At 44.7% G+C, this 23,961-nt stretch overlaps 1 protein-coding gene across 2 annotated transcripts in view; it reads right to left on the bottom strand.

Moving 5' to 3' along the window:
* Nucleotides 1–23,961, bottom strand: part of EMB2729 (Alpha amylase family protein) — a 215,376-nt gene that overhangs the window by 98,978 nt on the left and 92,437 nt on the right. For both annotated transcript variants that reach the window (XR_015543794.1, XM_087399851.1), the window contains exons 8-11: nt 21,641–21,748; nt 5,921–6,011; nt 3,112–3,213; nt 2,892–2,994 (exon numbers count right to left, since the gene is read on the bottom strand). Coding sequence is in view for 1 of the 2 variants with exons in the window: in XM_087399851.1 (XP_087255977.1) it covers nt 2,892–2,994; nt 3,112–3,213; nt 5,921–6,011; nt 21,641–21,748 (404 nt within the window). In the remaining variant the exon portion in view is untranslated. The remainder of the gene's footprint in view (nt 1–2,891; nt 2,995–3,111; nt 3,214–5,920; nt 6,012–21,640; nt 21,749–23,961) is intronic.

Genomic DNA, 23,961 nt, shown 5'->3' on the forward strand with positions numbered 1-23,961 from the left:
TCGAGGCTACTATGGTTAAACTATAGTCCCTTGCGAGGCCTGGAAAGTGGAGCATAACGGAATACCCCAAGACAAGATGCCTCGTCTATATGGCACAATTTCAAATAGTGGTACCAAGGGATGAAGAAAACTAGATGACAACCAAGGTAAACTAGGCTCTTTATCCAGTGCCCTCAGTGCTATCCGAGAAGCTAAGCTGGACTAGAAAAACCCCTTCCCATAGATGGGCGGTACCATTCAAGCACCTCTTTCCAAGCCAAGTGGTCCTTTGGAGGGCATGGGGGAGCCAGAAAATCCCCAAGCAGGATAGAGGGAAAGGCCTGTTTGAGGCCTGCTGATGCCTCAAAAGGCTTGCAGCCACTGATGGGATGCACCAGCGAGAAGCCACAGCCCAGAACAGGCTGTTAGTGGCCCAAAGCGGGCAGGGAACAGATCTGAAAGAGCTGGATCAAAGGCGAACAGAAGGCGGGGAAGAAGAGGAAACAAGGAGACGAGAGGCGCAGGAGAGGCAGGGAGGCTGACAAGAGCTAGCAGGGAGAAGCTGGATGAGTTACCTTATTTATTACCCCGAAAAAGGAACGTTGAGCAAAAAAATGCAACCATTCCTCGGGTGGAACCTCCTAATATGTTAAGTTTGATAGAGGAAGCTTAAGTATGGAGATAACTGAAAGAATACCCCAAGTAGGGGTAGCTTCAACCCAACAATCCAGCTGTTATACATCTGTCAACCTCACCACAAGCAACCTACAATCATCTGTACCCAGACCAACCCAAACACCTCAGAGACTCGCTGCAAAAATGCTCCTTTACTGAATCATATGGCATAGAGAATCGAGCAGCCCACGAAACTTACGCTCTTTGCAAACCCCTCAGCTTGCCATCACACACAATAACCTGCTCATGAACCTTTTCCTACAGGCTTCCTATTACTGCTTTTAAAGATTAAGCCGTTGTTACTATGGCCAATCCACCAACTATTGAATCCCGCAATCCAATGTGGTACTGCACTCAAGTAACAAATCGCTTCACCATGATACAGATATGATTCATGTGCAAACTCACCAACCCATAAAAGTCGAATCACTTGAGGCATGCACCAGTGTACACTGCAAACGAATCCATTGTCATATGCGACCTTGCCACTCTACTCACAACGGAAGACCTTTCATGATTGAAAACCTCATGTGAGACAGCATTGCCACTGCTTCATGGGTTCAATTACTCAAGCACTCTGGCAATAGGTACTGTTATTGCTTATGTTTGCATTAAAATACACAAACCACTGCAGAATAACCAAGATGACCGAGAAAGGATGATGCAAAAGGCTGCTGCCACTCCGCTATGCCTACACCCAAGCTGCTGCTCTATTACACACCTGTAAACCTAGCTGCAACCAACCTACAATCATCTGTATTGAGACTTTCTATTTTTTTCAAAAAACTGACTTCCATTATGTATGAATGAAACCAGCAAGAGCAAGCTTTATGCCGAGCTACATCATGCTGTGCATGAAAAACAAACCCTCAAAATGAGATAGAAATAACCAAGGTTGAAGCCAAAAATGCCAGCTCAACCCTGTGGAAGTCTCAGAGAAGAAGAAGGGGGAGACCCTCCAATCCCTAAGGAAAATAACCCTCCTGGCAGTGGCTGCCCGAGAGGATCCCTGCATACTCGTCCAAGTAGCTGTCTGTCCATACTCTCGCTAGAGTGCAAGCAGGGTGGACCTGAGTCCCATCCAAAGCCTCTGTGCATCTGGCTCTCCAAATATGCCACGCTCGAATGCTCGCTAGTAACTCCTAGGAGCTGTCTACGGAAGCATGCACAGCCCTAAAGGGTACGGCTGGAATGTCATCCAGAGAGCATGACTATCTCTCAACCCAATCATATCCCAAATTGTGATAAAGAAGGTGGGGGAAAGTCCATCTGAACCCGGGCAATTGCCCTTGTGAAGGGCCGGGAGTGCAGGCTTGAACTCTGTGTTGGTGAAAGGGGCATCAAGTGAAACTCGCATATCAAGTTTTACCAACACAGGAATGCTCTGCCAAATAGCATGTCTAGCATCATCTCCAACCTAAGTATCAGGATCTGCTGTGAGTAGGGAGGCATAAAAATATGTAGCTATGCGCAAGACGACATATGGCTCTGTCTGTAAAACCCTGTCTGAGTCAATAAGCTACAAGATCTCTACTATGTCTGGAGCCAAGAGTAGAGAAGAAGTGCTTATCTAAGTCTAGAATAACTCACGGGCATGAAAGGAAAACTCTGCTCCCTAATCAAGCAATATCGCCTGTCAAGCCCTTGCTGTAGCAAGGCGCTCCTGAATCCAAGCACCCGTAGGCTGTTTCTACTCTTTCCTCTGCAGGGTACCAAGACTTTCACGGAGCTATGAGAGCAGTCTTCTCCCAGCCTGTATGTTCCCCCCAAAAACCCCTCATGCATGCAGCGGGAGTATACCTGGGTCTGGAATCATTCCCTTGACACAAGATACCCCCATACTTTGCACATTACCACGTGTTCTCCAATTATGCACTAACCCTCTGTGCCCATGAGGTCCTCTATGAGACCCTCATTATTCACATTCAGTGACACCTGCCCCTAGGAGTTTGACCACTATGGGCACTAACATACGCAGACGAAGTCCTAGGGATATCTAGTCCTCTTGTTTCCCACACCAAGAACCTCGACAACCAGTCTTTGACCACTTTATTCACTGCAAATACACAACATGGAAGCAGACCTTAGTTCACAAATTATATACATTTGTGAACATTAAAACATTTCACTGACTCTCTAAAGACTGCCGTCAACCAATTCATTCAAGGTCTTGTCACATTCTGACTCGAACTTAACTAACAAAATGAACAAAGATTCAAGTAAAGTTGAGGTCATACATCTTCTGCAACTGTAATAATACTTGGCTCTAGCTTATGAAGCATCTCATTAGCCAATATCAGGTAGATCTGAGCATCTCTATCAACATATTGATTGCAATAACTGCCATTCAAAGCAAGCAGCAGGTTTTAGAATTTAAGTAGATTTATAATTACCAACAATAAAAGAATCAGCTTCCAAAAATTCTCCAAAACAACACCAAGAAAAGCTTTCACTTACAAATCATATCCCTCTGTTGGTTTTTCAAATCCATTATGGGTGTAGAGCATAGAGGCTAATGAGTGGAAATTGAATCCATCAATGTGATATTCGTCAACCCACCTGAGAATTCAGGAATGTTTAGAGAATAAGGAATGGTGCAAGGTTGACATACTATAGTAGAATTTTTAAAAAGAATAATAAATATTTTTTTGGTTTCTAGATAGATTGTCCTCAATATTGAATATTTAATTAAAATTGATCCATGCATATTTTTTAAGTGAGTTATTTTAGTTCTGTATAATGTCCTCCTGATTAGGAAGACATAATTCCCTAATTTCAAAGTGAAAACAGTTATCACTTCACTGTATATAGATCTGAGTTTAGAATATGTCATTGATTTGCCTTAAAATCCATGTTAAATCCATGTTATATTTAATCTTTAATGTTAGTTTTCAAATCAGTACTCTTTAGGATGAAGAATCTTAATGCTTTGTTCTGAACCAAGCTTAAATGAGAAAGAAGCAATGCCTTATAATCAGCAAGACAACAAAAACTGAGAAATGATACTAGAGCAGAAAGTAAAGAAACGAGGCAACCCAAAAAAAAGGGAAACAAACTGTGTCTTTCATGTAATCAGATCATTCCAACACTGTTTTAGTGATTCCAAGGTTCCCCTCTTTTACAATACCTATAGGACAAGCAGAGTCCAAATGGCCAATCGTGGTGTTAGACTCACAGTGCAATATACACAAGGGTATATTATCACAATAAGATACAAACAATTTAGAAGAGCACCATTCCTTCCATCCAGCACTTACTAGCACTCAACAGACCAAAGTATGTCTGAGGACTGAAGCTGCCAGCTCATCGAAGGTTGCCATTTACTAAAGAGGGAACGAATATCCAATTACGCTTTTGCCATGACATGCAAAATAGAGGACAAGATGCAATATGGATGCACGGACCGAACTGTACTGCTATACTCATAAAATTATGAGGAGATCCAATCTATGAGGTAAAAGCGTGCTCCTTGTAAGCAACCAGGCCCTGCTCGTCTTCCCCTTGCCCCACCCTCTCTCCGCCTTTCCTACCTTTCCACCTCTTCTTCCACTGTTCCTTTGCTTTCCCTGCTCATATTTTGCAGCTCTGCTTCCTTTGGCTGCCACACATTTGCTCTGCTCTTCCTTCGCCCCTCTTGGTTCATTCTGCCTCCTACTCTCGTCAGTTGTCCTGTAATCAGCCCCTGGGATGTTGTGCGGCATACGGACAGCTTCTGTGAGCCCACATGGATCTTTATGTCCTCCTATAACCCTTTGCCTCTTTCTGCCCAGACTCTTTCCTCCTATAACCCTCTGCCCACACTCTTTCTGCCCCCCCTGCACCCGTGCACAAAACTACTTTTCATCTCAGAGGTCACAAGGCATAGAGGACACTTATGCACTCAGTCACTGATCAGGGGCCCAGACAGAAACGGATCATGGACTTCAAGCATAACCAATTCCTCCTCCATCGAAGATTACATCCTTGCTGGTGATGATATCATGTGCTTCAGGATTCCAAATCATGCCTTGTGAACATCACTATAGCCAAAAAATATACCTTTAACTGATTTATTATCTAGCTCCCCTTTTTTGGCATTAGGGATACGAGCATAAGCATGCAACCAAATATCCTTAGGTGATTTATTTTAGCTTTACACCTATAAAGGCCTCTTACCACTCCATTTCCAACATTTGGTATTGGATCCCAACTCCTCTCCTAGCTTAAGCTAGTCCTACCTCCAGAGAAGGTCCTCCAATAAAGCATCTTTCTTTCAAAGAAAAATGCTTGGCAGGTGAAGATGGGAACCGGGCCACTGTGCAGTCAATTAATGATGGGAGTGTCTTCTAGTTGTTGATACAATCAATAATTTGTGAGCTCCACGACCTCTTTTGGTCTACTAGGAGTCGTGCGCCAACGCTATCTTCATCAAGCTCCACAGCCAATCTCATCGCAAGCTGCTTCATGTTTCTTCCTCACAACCCATTCACAGTCGGCTTTGCATTATGTGCAACCTGCTTCTGCGTGACTCACTTTGTCTCTATAAAGGCCTCTGTACAGCCACCCCACAGCACATTCGTATAGCCACTCCATCCCGCAACGTGTTTGTTGTACATGGTTGTTATTGCTGCCGTATTCACACTCAAATTTAAAGAGCACATTGGGGCACTTGCATTTATTGTGCCTTGTTGTTGACATCATTCCATTAACTGGTGCTCTGTTAGCAAGATAGGATATTGTGATAGTGCTTTTTGGCTTGTTGAAATCTTTGCCTATCCCGATTCTTTTGAACTACCCTTGGCGATGTTAGTTTTTGAATCCCTTTGTTTGAATGCTGTCAATTATTTGGCATTTCTTTTGAAAATCTAATTTTGTGACCTGATATAAATGCCTCCCCATAAGGTTTTAAACCAGATGAGACAAAGCAATGCTATAGCCTAGGGTAGGTTTGCATCGTTCTAAGGGTAGGTTTTCAACTGTCCAATATCTTGAAATGGCCCTGCAGTACACTATCTACATTTGATGTTTTCAAGATCTTAAGCTTCTAGACACAAGACCACATTTTACACCTTTAAAGAATTTCTGCAACAAGGACTCAACCCAACATACTTGCAATTTATGGGCCAAAAATAAGATTCGCATAATCCTACGATCTTTTTTATCCATGGATGCAATCTATAAACATCAACGTTAAGTGCAATCTAAACAATTTAATGGGCTCTAAACTTTTCATTCTTTAATTAAACTAAAACTTGGCTTTGAGAATAAATTTGCAAAGAAAGATTACCACTTTAAGTTTGATAACAAAAATCGCAACACTTCATAATCATCATACTTGTACATTCGTGTTCCCCAAAACTTGTGATGTCCCCTCTTCCCTGATAAGGAAAAACCAAGTTAAAACTGCACATTACCTTCCATCCTCTAAAAAGCCATCTAATTTAACATTTTCTAAACAATTAGAACCTTTCCCTCCTACAAAAGAACTCCTATATACAAAAGTCTCTCAACATATCTTTTCTAGGGCGGAAAAGGGCTTCAGCATATCCTATGAATTGAATCAAGCATGTGTAAAGCAAACCAATGTACGCTGGTTGGAAAGGGTTTTATTGATAATTCACGTCTTATTGGAATGTTAAATACTTTTCTTTAGCTAAGTGCACTTATTGGAATGGTAAACACTTTTCTTTAGCTAAGTGCAAATATATTTTTTGGTACTGCAAGAGAATAAATCCACTATCCCTCCATGAAAAGTGCAAGAGTATGCTTTGAAATATTGCTGTGATGTACATGCGAATGTAAATTCTTGTGAAGGCTTGCATCAACTAAAGTAGCCTGGTGAAAGCGTGTCAAACAGAAACTTTAAGGGTTGATCACCTTCAAGAGGTGAACTGCCTAGCCACAGCTAGTTAGGGGCTTCTTGTGCCCGCGATAAAGAAACCAAGTAGAATAATAGTCTCAGGCTATTAGTTGTATGTGATGGGCGTTACAAATGTTTGCATTGCAATGTCAATGCAAAATGCACTTTGACTTATGTCAAAAGGCATCAAAGAGATGGGCTTGGAGAACCCAAGAATTGTGAAAGAAACATTGATCTCCTAGGAGAGGTTGTGAGAGTTGCCCAATGCCCTTGGCTTGTTGTTGCTTGATCCCAAAAGAAGCCTGTGTACAAGCAAGTTGGTAAATCCATTGGGTTCATAGGGCAGTTTTGTGCAAGAAGCTACCCCTTAATGTAGCTCTTACTATTGTGGTTCATAGTCCATTGAAGTGGCACCTATGAAGTAAACATGGTGACTGGCCCTCTTGAAATATGGCCTACCTCTCTTGCACACCACATACTCGCTAAGAGGATGAAATGTCTCCATCTGCTTAGAACCATGGGCGGCAGAGCTTGTGAGTAAATTCTTGATCCTAAGTTACCCATTACCTAGCCACCCAAAATGCATCCTTCAAAAGGTATCAGGCCTCTCTAAATAAGTATGTAACTTATAGTATGCCGATTATCTAAAACTAGTGCAAATCTTGATGGACTTTCGAACTACATTAAGTTTGTTGGATACAGAAAGATTCAAATTATGCATCCATGGGTGTACAATATGCAAGATACATCAAGGTCCATGCCTTTATATTTTTTATGCTAATGAGCCTAGAGAAGTCTGCCTCTCAATAGGGAGGGCCGCTAACCACGAAAATAAACTACTGCATGAGCTGTGCTCAGATGAAGGAATTTGCTGAGGAGGAGGCTTCCCCTACTTATCCTCATCCAACTCCACATTGTTGAAGCCTCGTCCAACAATTTAAGAGTCCACATCTAAGAGGCTCTCGATAAGCCATGTCCAGAAAGGTGCTTGCTGCGGACAACATGTGGATGCATACCTGTTCAAGATCGGAATCCTGGAGTCTCCTATCTGCAAACCTATCTACACAGCCCATCCTCCTATGAGCTCACCTTGAGCGAACACCTCTAGGCTATGGCACGGGCTACTGAGAATCGAGATGCACACACCCCAACTCCTAGCCACACCTTGAGACCATACCTCTACACCTCCCCCTAAAGGAGACTGTCGTACGATATCTGAAACTGAAAATTCATTATAAGAATGTCAATCAACCGTTCCACCAAGGGAGTTAGTCGATAGAGCGAGCAGGAAAAAGCGAGCAACAATTTGTTAAAGTAGTAGGAAAATCAAGCAAGCAAAGAAACAATCTAAGTGTCCCATAAAATAATTGCTTGACATAGAAAGTATCCAAGAGGCGGATTATGTGTCACATTTCTAAAATTGAGTAGTCCAAAGTTAATGACTATTTTAACGTGACCCCATTTGAATTTGGCAATTGCCCCAAGGGTCACTCATAAACATTTATATAATATAATATATACTATATTATTTTATATATTATAATATGTATAATATTATATTATGTTCTGAGACGTGCCAGGACTGCACCTCTGAGTGGCCGACAACACTCTATTGCCGACTTCATGTCTCCATTGCCTCATCCATCCTGATATCTTGCTGCTACCGATGATGATGATGATATTGGTGATGATGCTGAGACTGATATATAGTCGACCATCGACATGACCATGTTGTACTAAGGACTTAGTACTGCCATTCTGCATTTTTGCATTTTACATTGGTATGGATGCTCGTTTAGTAGCTCCACTACCACAGCTTGTTGTATCGGGATTTTCACAGTCTCATAGACCCATCGGTCTTCCGAAGACTTTAATAAACTTTCTTCCTCTCTCTCTCTCTCTCTCTCTCTCTCTCTCTCTCTCTCTCTCTCCGCCCCTAGCCTCTCAGTCTCTCCGCCCCTAGCCTCTCAGCCCCTCCGCCCCTAGCCTCTCAGCCCCTCAGCCTCCCTAGCCCCTCCCCCTCCCTCAGCCCTCTCTACTGTCACACTAGCCCCTCCCCCTCCCTTAGCCCTCTCTGTTGTCGCACTAGTACCTCTGCCATGCGGGAAACAAGTGAACCCACTAGATAATGGCCATCTTTGTAGGCCATTATATATGATTAGGTCATGGATAGCCCCTAGGTCAAGTAGATGCCGGCCGTATCCCGTCACGCGTGATGCATCCCCTGAGTGTCTCACTGCCCCAAGCTCTGCAGTGTCTAGTTCTGGTACTATGAGAGAGTCTGATGTAAAGTCAAGTAGGCCCACTTGCCTGTCACTTGTGCGTGCATTGAAGTCACCAAGAAGGAGACTATCTCCTAGTCTGGAGAACTCAATGAGATCATCATGTATCCTCTCATATGGGCTGTGTCCCTTCGTAGTGACTGCGTGTGCATAAGGTGATGTATTTGGGGGAAAGTAGCACACTGCCATGTAGATTGGTTGGGCATCAGGTATCTGGACACGGACCCACATATGTCGCGCGTGTTCCTCTCTCCGAACCACTGAAAATAGGGGTCTCAAATGTGATTTGAAGAGGATGGCCACTCCTCCGGAGCCACGCACTCCACTGTCTCCCCTCATTTCCTTCCGGTGGGCTGACTCCCATGTATATCCTGCCACAGTGGGCAGTCCTCTCTTTGGACTCTCATGTATCTCGGTGTAAAAGATCATGTCTCTCCCAGTGTATGTCTCCGAGAATCCTCCTGGGTCAGACCACAGTGTGCCATTACACTGCCATCTTGAGTTCATTATGTGCATTCATCCCATTGGTCTGACACCATCATAACTCCCCATCTGCCTTCTCTTCCCTGGCTGGTATCTCGCGGATAATGACTTTACCATCTCTATATACAGCCCATTTTCCTGCCTCCCTTGTTGCCATTACCCGTACCATTCCCTCCCTTGTGTGCTCCTGCTGTAGGAGGGTTAGATTATCATCCAAATATATCCTGGTCCCTTTCAATGCTGCTCTCATGCTCATAATGGTGGACCTATCCATGGCATTCCGGAATTTCAGTACTAAGGGTCTCATTGGTGTTTCAGCTTTACCTACTCTCCAAGCTGTCTCGCATGTGAGATTAAACCCCATTTTAGTGAACAAAAATTGGGCATCTGCCATTGGGGTATCTCCCACTGTCATGCCCCTTACAAGCACATTCAAGACCTTGCTGGATCTCCTTTGCTCTTCCTCTAGAGTCTCAAAGATAAACTCCTTCTTGGGTGCAACTGATCCCTTTTTAACCACTGCTGTCCATTCAAGCATTTCTTCTTTCCCTTTATTGAGTTGTTGTGTGATCTCAGCATGTTTCCCAATCATCGTGGCCTGCATGACCGCCATCTCTTTTTTGAGAGCTGCATTCTCTGTTCTGAGTATTTTCATGGCTTTACAACTCCCCTCTGAAGGCATTTGCATATCCTTCATTTGCTGTAGTTCAACACCCAGTGAATGCATCTTGTCTTGGAGCTTTACCTTCTTATTAATCCATTCTGTTTTTCCTTGTTCCCAGTCCTCTTTCTTGGCCTTTTCTTTCCTCCATTCTTCTTGTATTTTCCCTCCCTGTTTTTTAAACTCAGCAAGGGTCTTGTCAACATGGGATTTTTCAGCCAATAAGGCCACAGTTGTGGCCTCTAGGCTGTCTATTTTTTCAATTCGCAGGAGACATATTTTGTTGAGGCATGTGAGCACTTCAATGGTACCTTTGTGGGCTGTCCCATTCGAGAGGGCTGTCAGAGCAGATTCCAAGGCTTTTTTTTCCCAGATGTCCTCCACACACCCTCGTGTAGGCATAGTGCAAAGTAGATTTGAAGAAAAAACCCTTGTAGAGAAATAATGATCTTACATTCTTGCACATGATCCCTCCCCTTTTCCCCTTGATTGCAGGCAGGCCTTCCTTGATCTTGGTGTGTTGCAGGTCGCCTGTAGCTGATGCGGAGCTGTGGAGCTAGGCCATGAGGGTCCGTTGGAGCCTTGAGTGGGGCCAAAGGGCTGCAGGGATACCCAGTACCAGCCCAAGGCTAGCAACAGGCTTGAGGGAAGCTGAGCAGCAGGTGCATCTGCTCGCCACTACTGGGACAACTGGTGCAGATGCTCGTGGCCTAAGGCAGCAGCTCAGCTGTTGTATGGCCAAGCCTAAAGGCCTGCGGTAGGCCTAGAGTCCTGCCCATATGAACAGCAGGGGCGGCAGCAGCGATAGCAGAGGAGGTGATGGGCAACAGAGGATGGCGGATGGGAGAGCAGAGGAGATGCGACAGCAGGGGGGGTTGGCATGAGAGTAGGGGGGTTGCGGGGGGGCTAGTACAGTGGATTACATACTCGGTCCCCTATCCTTCACCTCATGGGTACACGACTTCGTTGTGCCCCCTACCCTGCTAGGTGTTGACCACTCATACCTATCCTTCAATATCTCCACCACTACGCCAGTCACATGGAGAGCTCCCCCACTCCCACTTGTGTACAAGTCCACTTTGACCGGACCCTTGACCCCGTTTACGTGAGCCATTTGGCACAGGAGCTCCCAGGTTTACTACTTGGGGACGAGGTAGACCTCACCCATGCATCAGACACCCTTGCCATAGTGGACCTGATGGAGATGCGGAGACACAGAGAGGCACTACTGCGATGGATCAGAGAACAGATCCAGAAGGAGCTAGCTGACATGAGAGAGAGATGGGTCAGTAGAGGGAGTCAGATCCAGAAGGAGCTAGCTGACATGAGAGAGAGATGGGTCAGTAGAGGGAGTCGACATGACACCACTACTGGACGAGGGTCACGAGGATCTCACATGCGACAGGAGACCAGAGCACACATGAATAAGGTTCGACCTATCTCAGCTCTTCTCAGAGGCGACTGACAGAGACGTGGCATTACACTTGACACAACCCATCGGATCCAGAGATCGAGGAGACCACGCCCCCCACCACAACGCCAAACAGCTCAACAGATGCAGATACGTGAGCTCTTTGTGTCACACCAGAGAGCTATCACGGAGCCTGGATCACGGAGCCTGGATACATGGAGCCAGATCATGTTCTTGGAGCATTAGACCTGAGCGCCTGACATGCCCCACTGATGTTACACACTATTTGGCTTTTCTGGCCTGACTTGATATGATGTACTACATTAGTATTTCAGTTTATGTGTTGTCTAGTACTTAGCGAGGGCCTTAGCGAGCCCTTTGCTCCAACCCACTGTGGCTTGGATGAGTTTACTTTGTATCCGCACTTTTGTCCCATATGTGAAAATCCACACTTTTCGAGAATGCAAATGTGTGCAATGCATGCAGAATTCGAATGCCGATTGGCCCTCCAATGGGGAAGAGCGCCCTCGTGAGAGTACTTGTTTCTATTTCGACCTACATGCGCTCCTGACCTACAAAAGAAAGACTTGCTATGGGCAGCCCTTAGGTGGTGGGCAGTCCAAAGAGCAGAAAAAATCAGTAAAAATCAGAGAAAAAGAAGAGGCCATGGAAAGAAACCCGTCGCTCAGGAAAGGGAAGCAGGTCGCTCAAGGAAGCAGTTTGTCGCTCAGGGAAGCAGGTCGAAGCTTGTCACTCAGGGAAACTCGTCGCCCAGCAGGTCGCTCAGCCTCTGAAGGTTGTCGCCCAACAGAAGGTCGTCGTCCAGCTTTTGAAGGTCATCTCCCAGCAAATCGTCGTCTAGCACCAAGGTCGTCCTCCTCGGGCTTTACCCTTTACCCTTTAAGGCCATGCAGGTTTTGCTGCTGCGCTCACAAGAGTAGAACCCCCCTTCCTGTTAGCTCCTTTCCCACACAGTCGTCTTCTTCCTTTTTGACTACTGAGCCTCACTTAACCACCTACCACCCTCACCCCAAGCTGGGCTGAGCCCCTGGCTCAGCTTGGGGGTTAGTTTTAAGCCGGGGATCTGCAGCTTCAGACCTTACGCAGGCCACAATGGAGTTCCCAAAGATCAAACGTTTGTCTCTACTCCAACTAAGATATCTTTCTTAGACATTGTGTCTATGAAGACTCCGTCTCCATAACCCAAAACTTACCAGCAAAGAGGTAATATTTCAGGCCCACAGGCGAGGATTTATTACCTGGAACAGGAAGTAAGAGAGCTCAAGCTTCAGCTTGTAGCCCTTGGCAAGAAAATGCAGGAAATGGAGAGCAAAGGGAAGAAGGATTTTATCTCAGGAAAACAAGAACTCATATCAGAAGTCATTCAAAAATGCAACACAAGTGTTCAAGAGATAGTCACTATTCATGTGAGTACAGCCAAGCAAGAATTGACTGCTGAGATTACAGGAAAAATGGATACCAAAATCAACAAATGTGATGTTTATGACGAAGTACAAGAACAAAAGGCAAGGTCGAAGAATGCCCGACTACTACGCATCGGGGGCTTACCCAATGGGTGGCATGAAGGGAGCCAAGCTGAACAAACAAAGACAATAAGAGAATCAATGCCCAAGATTGAATGGGATCCAGATGAGGACTACATAGCTCAGAAAGGGAATTGTGCGGTGATATTTATGAATGACAAGGCAGCAAGGAACAAAATCCTTGGGCAAAGTAACAAACTGAGAGACACCAAGATATAGATTTCAGAGGAACTCACTCCGACTCAGCTCAAGATAAAGGCCACAGAACTTATTAAGGTAAAGGAAGCTCGGAAAGAAGGGAAGTGGGCTGTTTACAGAGATGGGAAAGCACTCATCAGAGACTTTAAATCCAAACCGAAAGACTCTCAGTCTTAAACCGATGTAAGCTGATCTAGTTCTACTTAGTTTGTGTGTGTTAAATAATCCCGAATTGAGTAGCCATGAGCACTCTCTTTGATATGCCTGAGTTTGATAGAATAATTTCAAGCTGAGTTGCCATGGGCACTCCTTGACTCTCTGATCTTTTCCAGATGTAATCTTTCTTGGATGTGTATTTTGTCGCATAGTCCCGCGAGGGCTTCTGTCGACGTTAATATACCTCTCTCTCTCTCTCTCTCTCTCTCTCTCTCTCTCGCTCTCTCTCTCTCTCTCTCTCTCTCTCTCTCGCTCTCTCTCTCTCTCTCTCTCTCTCTTAATTAGCCAGGGTCAAGGGTGCTAGGCAGGATGGAAAATGGGCAGTATATCGTGAAGGCATAGCAATCATTAAAGAGTTTAAATCCAAACCGAAAGACTCTCAGTCTTAAACTGATGTATGGCTGATTATGTTTTATAGACTATCATGTAGGAGCTCTAACTGACTGGAGTTGCTTTTCTGGAGACCTTGGGCACTGCCATGTGCCCTCCCTAAGCAGATTCTGTACTAGATGGTTGTTTGCTGTCCCATAGAACCATTGGTCTCTCGTGGACGTTAATAGACTTTCTTTCTTTCTTTCTTTCTTTCTTCTCTCTCTCTCTCTCTCTCTCTCTCTCTCTCTCTCTCTCTCTCTCTCATACCAGATCTCATACATTTGCAATTGAGAAGGGAGCTTGGATGCATCAGCCCAGACATGCTAGAGTCTATACCCTTTGTGACATGCAGACAGTTGAGACGGAGGCACATGTGGCTCTACAGTGCCCCCAATATGCACATATCAGGGAGGACTACTAGCAGATACTGGAGGACTCCGCTCAGCTGACATCAGTTCTCTCTACTGCCTCTCCGGCAACATTGGGATCTTTTGTCACTCGTCTTTTAACCTGGCGTCAGGAACTCATAGACTCCTGACCCCTCTCCTTGAGGAGACTCTATTTTACATTGTATTGAGACAGGTCCCATGGGTCATTTTTGGCCCCCCGAGGACGTTAATAGACTCTACTTCTACTTCTACTTCTTCTCTCTCTTTGAGTGCTACCATTGAGGAGACGAGATATAGACACCCCAAAGTCCACGCTTATTTCATAGACTTTTGGAAGGCCTTCAACACTGTCCCAAGATCCCGGATGATCAGGAGATTACAACAGATGCAAATTCCAGAGATCATGATCTAGGAAGTGATGAGCCTATATCAATCTGTCAGAGGGAAAGTTTGGGCTTGGGAGGCCTATCCGATTGGGTTGAGAAAAGTAGAAATGCAAGTGTAACTATGGAAAGATCACCTTGATAAGTTCTTCATGAGCTGTAGCAAGTCTGGAACTTCTTCATGGCAAACAGAAGTAGAAGGACAGCAGCTCCAAGAGAATGACAGGCAGAATACGAGCACCAACTTGCAGGCCACCACGACCTAGTTCTATTGCAACCACTTCCAGAGAGTATCGGAGGAGGGATTCATCATCAGACCCTAGTATCTCCAAGACCAGTCTCACATGCACTGAGAATCACCATGGGACAGATTCGGGTTTCATCCCATCAGCTGAGGATTGAGGCAGGGAAAGCAGCAGGTATAGCCACGCATCTATATGTTATGCACATTGGGAATGGTTAAGACAGAGGAGCATTTTCTTTGTGGCTTCCCAACCTATTATGAGATCCAAGGACGATACCACTGTCTCTACCAAGAGGGGAGTGGCTTCGGTACACACTCACGACTGATCCACTTCCCTGACCAGGTCTGCAGTGGGCTTTATCTACTTGAGATGCGCCGACATAGGGAGACACTATTACGACAGATTAGAGAAGCAGGAGGCAACTAGGCCACATGATACAGAGGCTGATTGAGCACAGCAACACGTCAAAATTATATGCATTTGAGTTAGGTCTAGGACACAGTGGGGTGAAGAGGAGGATCTAGCTGATATGCGGACAGTCTGGATAAGCAAATAGAGCCGACATGGTGTTGCAAAGAGAGAGAGAGAGAGAGAGAGAGAGAGACGCAGAGACCACTCGTGACACGGAGAGCGACTAGAACACACTCTATTGAAGTCCGGCCTATCAAAACTCTCCTTAGGGTAGACCGCCCTAGACGAGGGGTCACTCTGAACATAGCCCATTGAGTTAAGAAATCAAGGAGACCACCCCCCCACCACCATAGCGTGAGACATCCCGAAAGACGTAGATCTGAGATATTTTCACCGCTCACAGACGAGCAACCATAGTGCCGAGCTTTGGTTTCTGAGTCCTAGCTCTCAATCTGCTACAATTTGTATTTGATTTTTGCTCGAGCTACTGAGCTCTTTAGATCAGCATAGTGTGAGAGAATGGAGAGTGAGAGAGAGCAAGAGAGTGAGAGCTGGAGAGCTGAAAGCTTGAGAGCTGAGTTGCAAATAGAAGAGTGTAAAGAGTACAACTGAAAGTGTGAGAGATAAGGTTTTGTCCTAGTGACAAAACCTTAGTAGTCACTAACCATAGTTAGTGAACTAACTGCGGTTAGGGGGAAAAACCTCTTAAAGAGGGACAAGTGCCCCTAACTAGCTTATTAAATTACATTGGTCACTACTGAATTATATCTATAATTCTAACACCCCCCTGCAGTGCCAATGTCATGTACAAGGCTGATCAATCACCAAACGGATATAAGTTCAGGGCACTGCGAAATGCCTCAAACTTTTCACGTGGTAGTGCTTTGGTGAAAATATCTGCAACGTTGTCATGTGTGGACACAAAGATCATGCTGATCTCTCCTGCATGCAACTTCTCTCTGACGTAGTGATAGTGAACCTCAATGTGCTTCGTGCGAGCATGAAACACTGGATTCTTTGCCACTGCAATGGCACTCTGACTATCAGTGAGAATTGAAGAAGGACCCTCCAAAGACAGATGAAGATCAGCAAATAGACGTCGCAGCCAGACACATTCAACTGTTGCCGTGAAAGCTGCCCTGAACTCAGCTTCACATGATGAGGTAGCCACTGTAGATTGTTTCTTGCTCAGCCAGGAAACGCAAGATTTACCCAAAAAGAAACAATTGCCACTAGTGGACTGCCTAGTGTCATAATCACCAGCCCAATTTGAATCACTGTAGGCATGCATCTGCAAGTCACCCCCCCTTGGAAATAGCAAGCCAAAAGACTTCGTGCCCTGCAAATAACGAAAGATGCGCTTAACTGCCTGCCAATGCATAGTTTTTGGGCTGTGCATGTACCTGCTCACCAGAGATACTGCAAACTGAATATCAGGTCTAGTGTTGCAGAGATATATGAGGCATCCAACAGCCTGACTGTAAAGTGTGGCATCAACTAATTCTCCTCAATCATGCATTGTGAGTTTCAGCCCCGGCTCCATGGGAGTGGCTATGGCCTTACAATCATGCATGTTAAATCTGTGGAGGTGGCTGTAAATTCTGATTTGCATCAGAAATATCAGCAGGGGAACCCAAGGCAATGGGTAGCAACCCCTCAAAGACATCCTCTGAAGAAGAAGGCATTTGAAATTCAGCCTGGGTGTGAGCTGAATTTTCAGCAAATATCACATCTCTACTGACTATGATCTTGCATGTAGCAGGATTGTAGAGACGGTACCCCTTGCTTTCTGCACTGTACCCAACAAATATGCACTTAATGGCTTTATCTGACAACTTGTGCCTAAATTCAACTGGCACATGAGCATAAGCAAGGCATCCAAAGACTCAGAAGTGATCCACTGAAGGCTTTCTCCCATTCCAGACCTCATATGGAGTTTTTGTTTTTAAAGCCTTAGTGGGAGCCCGATTCAAAATGTAATTGGCACACATCAAGCCCTCAAGCCAGAATTTGTGAGGCATGTGTTTGCTTTTCAGCATACATCTGTCCATCTCCATGAGAGTTCTATTTTTCCTCTCAGCTTTGCCATTTTGCTGAGGGGTCAGCCTGACTGTGAGCTGATGCACAATACCCTTGCCTTTCAGAAAAGCATCAAATTCTGCAAACAAGTATTCCCCACCTCTATCTGTGCGCAATGTCTGTATCTTGAGTCCGGTTTCATTTTCAACCATGGCTGAAAAGTGTTTAAACACCGTGAACACTTCTGATTTGCGTTTCAGCCCAAAGACCCAAGTGAAATTGGAGTAATCATCAATAAATGTAACGAAGTAGAGATGACCACCCAACGATGGAGTCCTCATGGGACCACAGACATCAATGTGTATAAGCTGTAATTTGCGGACAGCTTTAACTGAGCCATCCTTCTTGAAGGGGGATCTATGCATCTTGCCTAAAATGCACCCTTCATAGGCATGTGGAGGAGGTATCTCAAGAGGTGGCAATGCATCAACCATGGAATGCTTATGAAGTGTCATCAAGCTGTTGTAATGCATGTGGCCATATCGGGCATGCCATAATTCTGCATTCTGCATGGCAGCAGTAGGGGTAGAAACTGCAAGAGCATGGGCTGCTCTTTTCTCAAACAGATCAACCTGAAAAAGCCCACGCAGCAGAGTACCAGATAATCTTAAGGCATAATCATCTTCCCTGTCTCGGCAGCACATTTGTCATCCTCAAAGATGACCTGAAATCCAGCTCTGTTAAGAGTGGACACTGAAAGAAGATTTTTGGTTATACCAGGCACATATAAGACATCTGAAAGTCTGAAAATTGAGCCATCAATGGCAGTGAGCTCAACATCTCCTGCGCCACGTACTGAATATGACGAGTTATTGGCACAAGTGACTTTCTTACCAACGGGAGGTGGATGCAAGGAAGTAAAAAGACACTTCCTAGAAGTGATGTGCTTGGATGCACCGCTGTCAAAATACCAAGTGTTCAGTGTTTCATTGATACTGAAAGCAGATGCATCCGTAGAAGAGTCATAACTGCAAGTCAAAAATGCATAAGTATCATCATTACAAGTGGCTGTACTATCCCGAGCATCTAGAGCAGCCAGCCTAGAATCTGAAATGCAAGATAAAAAGGCATAATCTTGTCCAACAAAGTTGGCTGCAGCATCCCCACTGTCAGATGCATGAGGAGCTGAATCTGAAACAGCCATACTGGAGCTGTTTTTCTTCTCTTTTGCAAGCCTTTTCCTGCATTCTGCAATGTGATGACCTGGCTTTTTGCAGTAGTGACAAAAACCCTTCGTCTTGGGCTTACTTGCATCATTTTTAGCCTTTTGTGAAGGCTGTCCTGACCCACTGGAAGGCTGATTTACTGATGTCTTTGCCTGTCCCTTTGTTTTTTATTTAAACTTTGAGAGCATGGCTTGTTCACCTGCACGTGAAGCCAAGTTTTTCCTGGTCTGCTCTTCCTGAAGCAGAAGTCCTATCAACTCATGAAAAGTGAGAGGATTTGCACCCCCCCTCAATGATAAGTTCAGCGAGGTATGAAAGCTGAGATAAGACTCAGGAAGAGAATTCAGAGTGGTTGTAATCACCTCTGAATCAGGAATAATTTCATTTATGTTTAACAATTGCTCTCTGAGATCCTGTAGCTTTGTGAGGTGGACTGACATGGAGTCACCCTAATCCATATGTGTATTACTTAACTCTCTTTTTAAGAAAGATACCCTTGCATCATTCCGGGCTGCATACATGCTTTCTAAAATATCCCACGCTGCCTTGGAGGTCTTACACGACCGGATATGCGGAATGATAAATCTTTTCACTGAAAGAGAGATGCATGACAAAGCTAAGGCATCTCGTGAATCCCATCTCTTCTGATCTGGAGTAGTGGCTATAGCTGCACCAACAACTTGTTCTGCAGCTGCCCCCTGTGCACGACCTCTTCCACCTCCTTGCTGAGGAGGGGTATTAGGTGCCATACCTGCTGGTCGGATCTCACCCCCATTCACATAATCCCATAAATTGCGAGAAATCAGAATACTACGTACCATAAAACTCCAGAGGGAGTAGTTGGTACCATCCAACTTGTCTTCCTGTGAAAGACCACCGAACTGGAAGTCATTCTGATTTTGCTGGGCCATATCTGAGAAAGAGATTTAAGCAGATACAAAACTGAATTCCCTTACTGGGAATGAAATGCACAACTCCCAAAAAACACAGCCAAGCACCCGCTGTAAATGCAACTCAGATTTCTGTACTTGCACTGTCACAAATCTGTCCAAGCATCAAAAACTCTCCAGAATCTGCCAAAAGTGCTGCAAAACACTTCAAGAAAGGCAATATGAACTGAAAACTCCAGAAATTGCTCTCCCAACACAAAAGCCCCAAAATAGGCCTGAAATTGCAACCTGAAAGGGGCAAATTGATCAAAAGCCCCAAATGTTGCAAGAATTGCGCTCTGTCTGCAAAAGCACCAAATTTCACTGCAAGATTGCAGTGTAATTACAAAATCCCCAAATTTCTTCAATAAATTGTACTGCAAAACTGAAAGCCCCAAATTTCGAGCTTGAAATTGCAACCAGAAAGGGGGAGAAGTACAGAAAGCCCCAAATTTTGCAATTTCAGCAGAAAGCCCCAAATTTCAGACCAAATCTGCAATGTTTGCTCCAAGTGTAGCTCCGAAACTACAAAATGATTGCAATGTCTGCAACAAACAAAATGCCCCAAATGTACTCCCAAAAAACTGAGCCAAACAATGGTTGTCTACAAAATGTGCCTGCCAAAGATCACCTGCGAGTTTCTCCTGTACAGAATCAGAGATTGTACGGAGGACTACCTGCTGCACGGAAGAAGGACCAGTACGAAAGTACGGAGTACGAAGGTACGGTACGGAGTACGAAGGACAGTATGTAGTATAGATGATTGTACGGAGTACGGACGACGGCGCCACACGTGGCGCAGATCTGTACGGCGATACGGATTGCGTTGATACGTACGGGGCTGTACGGCGATGAGCTGTACAGCCGTACAGTCGCACGGTATTCGAGTCTACAAGTACGGAAGGTACGGATGCAACTGGAGCGGTACGATAGGTACGGTACGACAGGGTACGGACATGGAGAGACCAAGTACAGATTCCGTACAGTCGTACGGACTGTACGGGCGAGATATAGCAGCAGGAGCGCGGGCTATAGGCTAGAGCTGAACGGGGAAGAAGCAGGGTGCGGGATCAAATGCTCTGATACCAAATGTGAGAGAATGGAGAGTAAGAGAGATCAAGAGAGTGAGAGCTGGAGAGCTGAAAGCTTGAGAGTTGAGTTGCAAATAGAAGAGTGTAAAGAGTACAACTGAAAGTGTGAGAGATAAGGTTTTGTCCTAGTGACAAAACCTTAGTAGTCACTAACCATAGTTAGTGAACTAACTGCGGTTAGGGGGAAAAACCTCTTAAAGAGGGAAAAGTGCCCCTAACTAGCTTATTAAATTACATTGGTCACTGCTGAATTATATCTATAATTCTAACACATAGTACTCAACAAGGGCTCTAGCACACCCTTTGCTCCAAACCCTTGAGGCTTGTATGAATTTTCCTTTTTGGTGTACTTTGTCTAGGCCCACAAGGCCTCCCACCGAGGTTCACACATCTTTTTTTCTTTCTTTCTCTCTCTCTCTCTCTCTCAAAGATGCAATAAGCCGGATGCAATAACAAAGTACCACTTCATCAAGTATCACTTCATCAAAGAGAAACTGGAGAATGGACAAGTTCACATCATCAAAATTGTACTAGAAAGGACAATCTGGTGGATATCTTCACCAAGCTACTACCAAAGAAAAGTTCTTTCCTTGCAGGTACCTCCTTGGCATCCAAAACTTGTATGATGCCCCTACGAACTAAGTAATCTCAATCTCTTTGAATCTATATGTCATTACTACCATTTTACATTATAAAGGGGAATGTTGGGACGACACCCTCATTGATTGTAATCATTTTTATTATAGTTCGTTGTCAAACACTAGGTAGCTTTGGTCACTAAGACCAAGAAGGGTTTTAGGGTCTCATATCTCTACGTTGTGGTGTCCAATGTGGAGTCCCAACATTGATTAAGTTGAGGTATCTAGAGTCCTCTAGCTTCAAGGTTAATAAAAAATATTAGCATGGTACACGTGGTGTGCAACCTGTCACGCTAGGATTTAATCTTGGCTAGGGTTTAAGGTATTTTCTTTGTGTTTTCAAGTGTATACAATACATTCTCAGCTCTCTCCTCCCATTCCTCCTCATCCTAATGTTCCCAGCCTCGCTCTTATAAAAAAGATTTAAAAATTGAACGAGAGAATCCTAAACCCCTAGAAGCTCTTCCTCATGTTAATGTACAAATAATTAAACAGACCGCTCAATCATAAATTCAAGCAAAAGACGAATGGTGCAAGCTCAAAAGTTAAACAACATGACAAATTTAAGGAGAGGCCTAATTACACCTATATCAAGTACTACCTACTTCACCTTGCAAATAGCTTTATATGGTTGAATGGACATACACACCGGTATGGAAATAGCAATCGTTAGCCCCATCGAAAGAAGCTAAGCCACGGAATGCATCCGGTGCTGCATATGAATGCACAATATCCAAGAAAACGAGCAGTCCCAAGCCTGCGAAAAACATTAACAACTTCTCACAATGAGAGTTTTGTTTTTTGCAAAAAGGGGAAGAGAAAGGGTGGTTGGGAATTGCACAATCAATAAAAATATATCCTTTTCAACACTACAGCAATTGATAACATGTCTTCAATCTTTATACTGTTAAGAAAGCACATCACATTGAAGGTCTATCGAAAGCTTAAAATAAAATTGAAGCTGAATCCAATCATAAGTAACGGAGGAAATCTAACCACACCATTGTCTCTCTTCTTGTGCCACCTGTTATGCTCTAGCCGAGATAGCATGACCTCGGAAAGGTCGGTGGGCATTTTCTCTTAGATGACCGACTTCTGTAATATTTAATGTGCGTGATTAAAATGGTCAAGAGAAGTAACTGCCAAGGTCCTAGGTGAGGGTGAAATGGCATTGACTAGATGGTTCCGTGTGCTAAGGCCTAGGTGCACCTAATTGTGCAATAATGCCAAGGGGCAAATGGTTTTAATGTGCCCCAAGAGAGGGGTAAATGGTGCACCAAGTGAAAAAGGCTAAAATGATGACATGTGGCAAGGGAGAACCGTCTAGGGAAATGTGGGTCTTGTGGATATGCATGAGAAAAACTAAAAAGACGTATCTGTTGAAAAATGCGATCCATGAGAGTATGGCTGGGTGGAACAATCAACTGCCATCGCCCGTGATCTGAGTTAGAGTTAGAATAGAGACGAGTCAATTGAATTAGCTTAGGCGTGTATCATTTGGTATCAGAGCTCAAGGCAAGGAAAGAGATCAAGGAAAGAGCGACAAGCTAGGTGACAGAAGAAAGGCTTGGAGCGCAGAGGTGACGCAGGGCTATCATCTGCATCGCCTGTTCGTGACGTGCGATGGACGGGAGGATCTGTGGCCGTGACGAAGACCTCCGTGGCGGGTGATAATTGGCTGTCCGTGACGGGGAATCTTCGTGGTGGCGGAGGATTTCGATCAAGTGTTGACAGGCATCTCAGGTGGACGTTCTGCTGCGGAGACGTGGCGTAGTGTTGACGGACACTTACGCAGGTCTTCCTCCATCAGAGCGTGGTCCATCAACAAGCCTACGGGAATTCGGTCAGTCAGCGAATTCCAGACCTAGACCTCCCTGGTGGAGCACCGACAGGCGATGACCTGCGTGTCATAACTGTCCTGACGAATTGGAGTGGCCGGAACAAAGTCGCAGTTGTAGGCCATATATTTACCATTATAATCCTGAGCGCAGTTAGTAGCGAATGATTTTGACGTGACAGATTTGCGCACAAAAGAAATAAAGGAAGGCACGGGATCTTCTGAATGAACGCCCCTACTCAGTCTTCGTTGTCTTCTTTTATTTAAAAAAAAATTCTGAGTTGCAATCGATTCGTTCTGTACAGCAGGAACTGTCGTTTAGAGCACGGTCTACACAACAAATGTCACATCACACAACACCTACTCTGGTCGGTAGGATTTCGATATTAGAAGATGCTTTACAGCAAATTATGAACCAGCAGCTTCAAGTGAACGCTGGTCAGAATGAGATCAGGGAGATGGTGCAAGCCTTGTCGGCTAGACCATCTAGAATTGATAAGGGCAAAGCTCCAGCAGAGCCAGAGCCCAGTATACATTCATCAGAGCGTGCGAGGGTCAAGGTGCCTAATATTGCTAACTATAGACCGGAGAAGTACGCTGGTCAGATGACCGAGCGCAGTTCTGATGTGATCGAGGTTTGGTTACACAAGTGGGAAGAAGCCTTCGCCATTTGTGAAATCAGATCTGATCTAAAGAAAATCCGTGAGGCCACTCACCTATTTATTGAGGCAGCGGATAGATGGTGGATAAAGCAACAGAAAGATCAAGTTGCTCCTACCACCTGGGAAGGGTTTAAAGCTGAATTTAAGAAACACTTTCTTCCACCTAATGAAGAGTCCCGAGCTTGGGATGCTTATAGAAATCTTCGTCAGAGGAGCCTGTCGGTGGCAGAGTACACTGACAAATTCAAGGAATGTGTCATGAAAATAACAGACCCTCTCCCTACGTTGGTTCAGTTAAAAGACTTTATCTATGGACTGAACGACAAGATTAAAATGGAAGTTCGGGCTAAATATGTGACTACATTAGATGAATCTATTGCAGTAGCCCTGAACTATGAGGATGCCAGAGGCAGATCTAGTGGATTTGTGCAGGCAGGGACTCACTATGAGTACCCGAAAAAAGGGGGATTT

The sequence above is a fragment of the Dipteris shenzhenensis genome, chromosome 28 (assembly GCF_047967505.1).
Source record: "Dipteris shenzhenensis isolate YYH24624 ecotype China chromosome 28, Dip_SZ_1.0, whole genome shotgun sequence".
Classification (NCBI taxonomy): Eukaryota; Viridiplantae; Streptophyta; class Polypodiopsida; order Gleicheniales; family Dipteridaceae; genus Dipteris; species Dipteris shenzhenensis.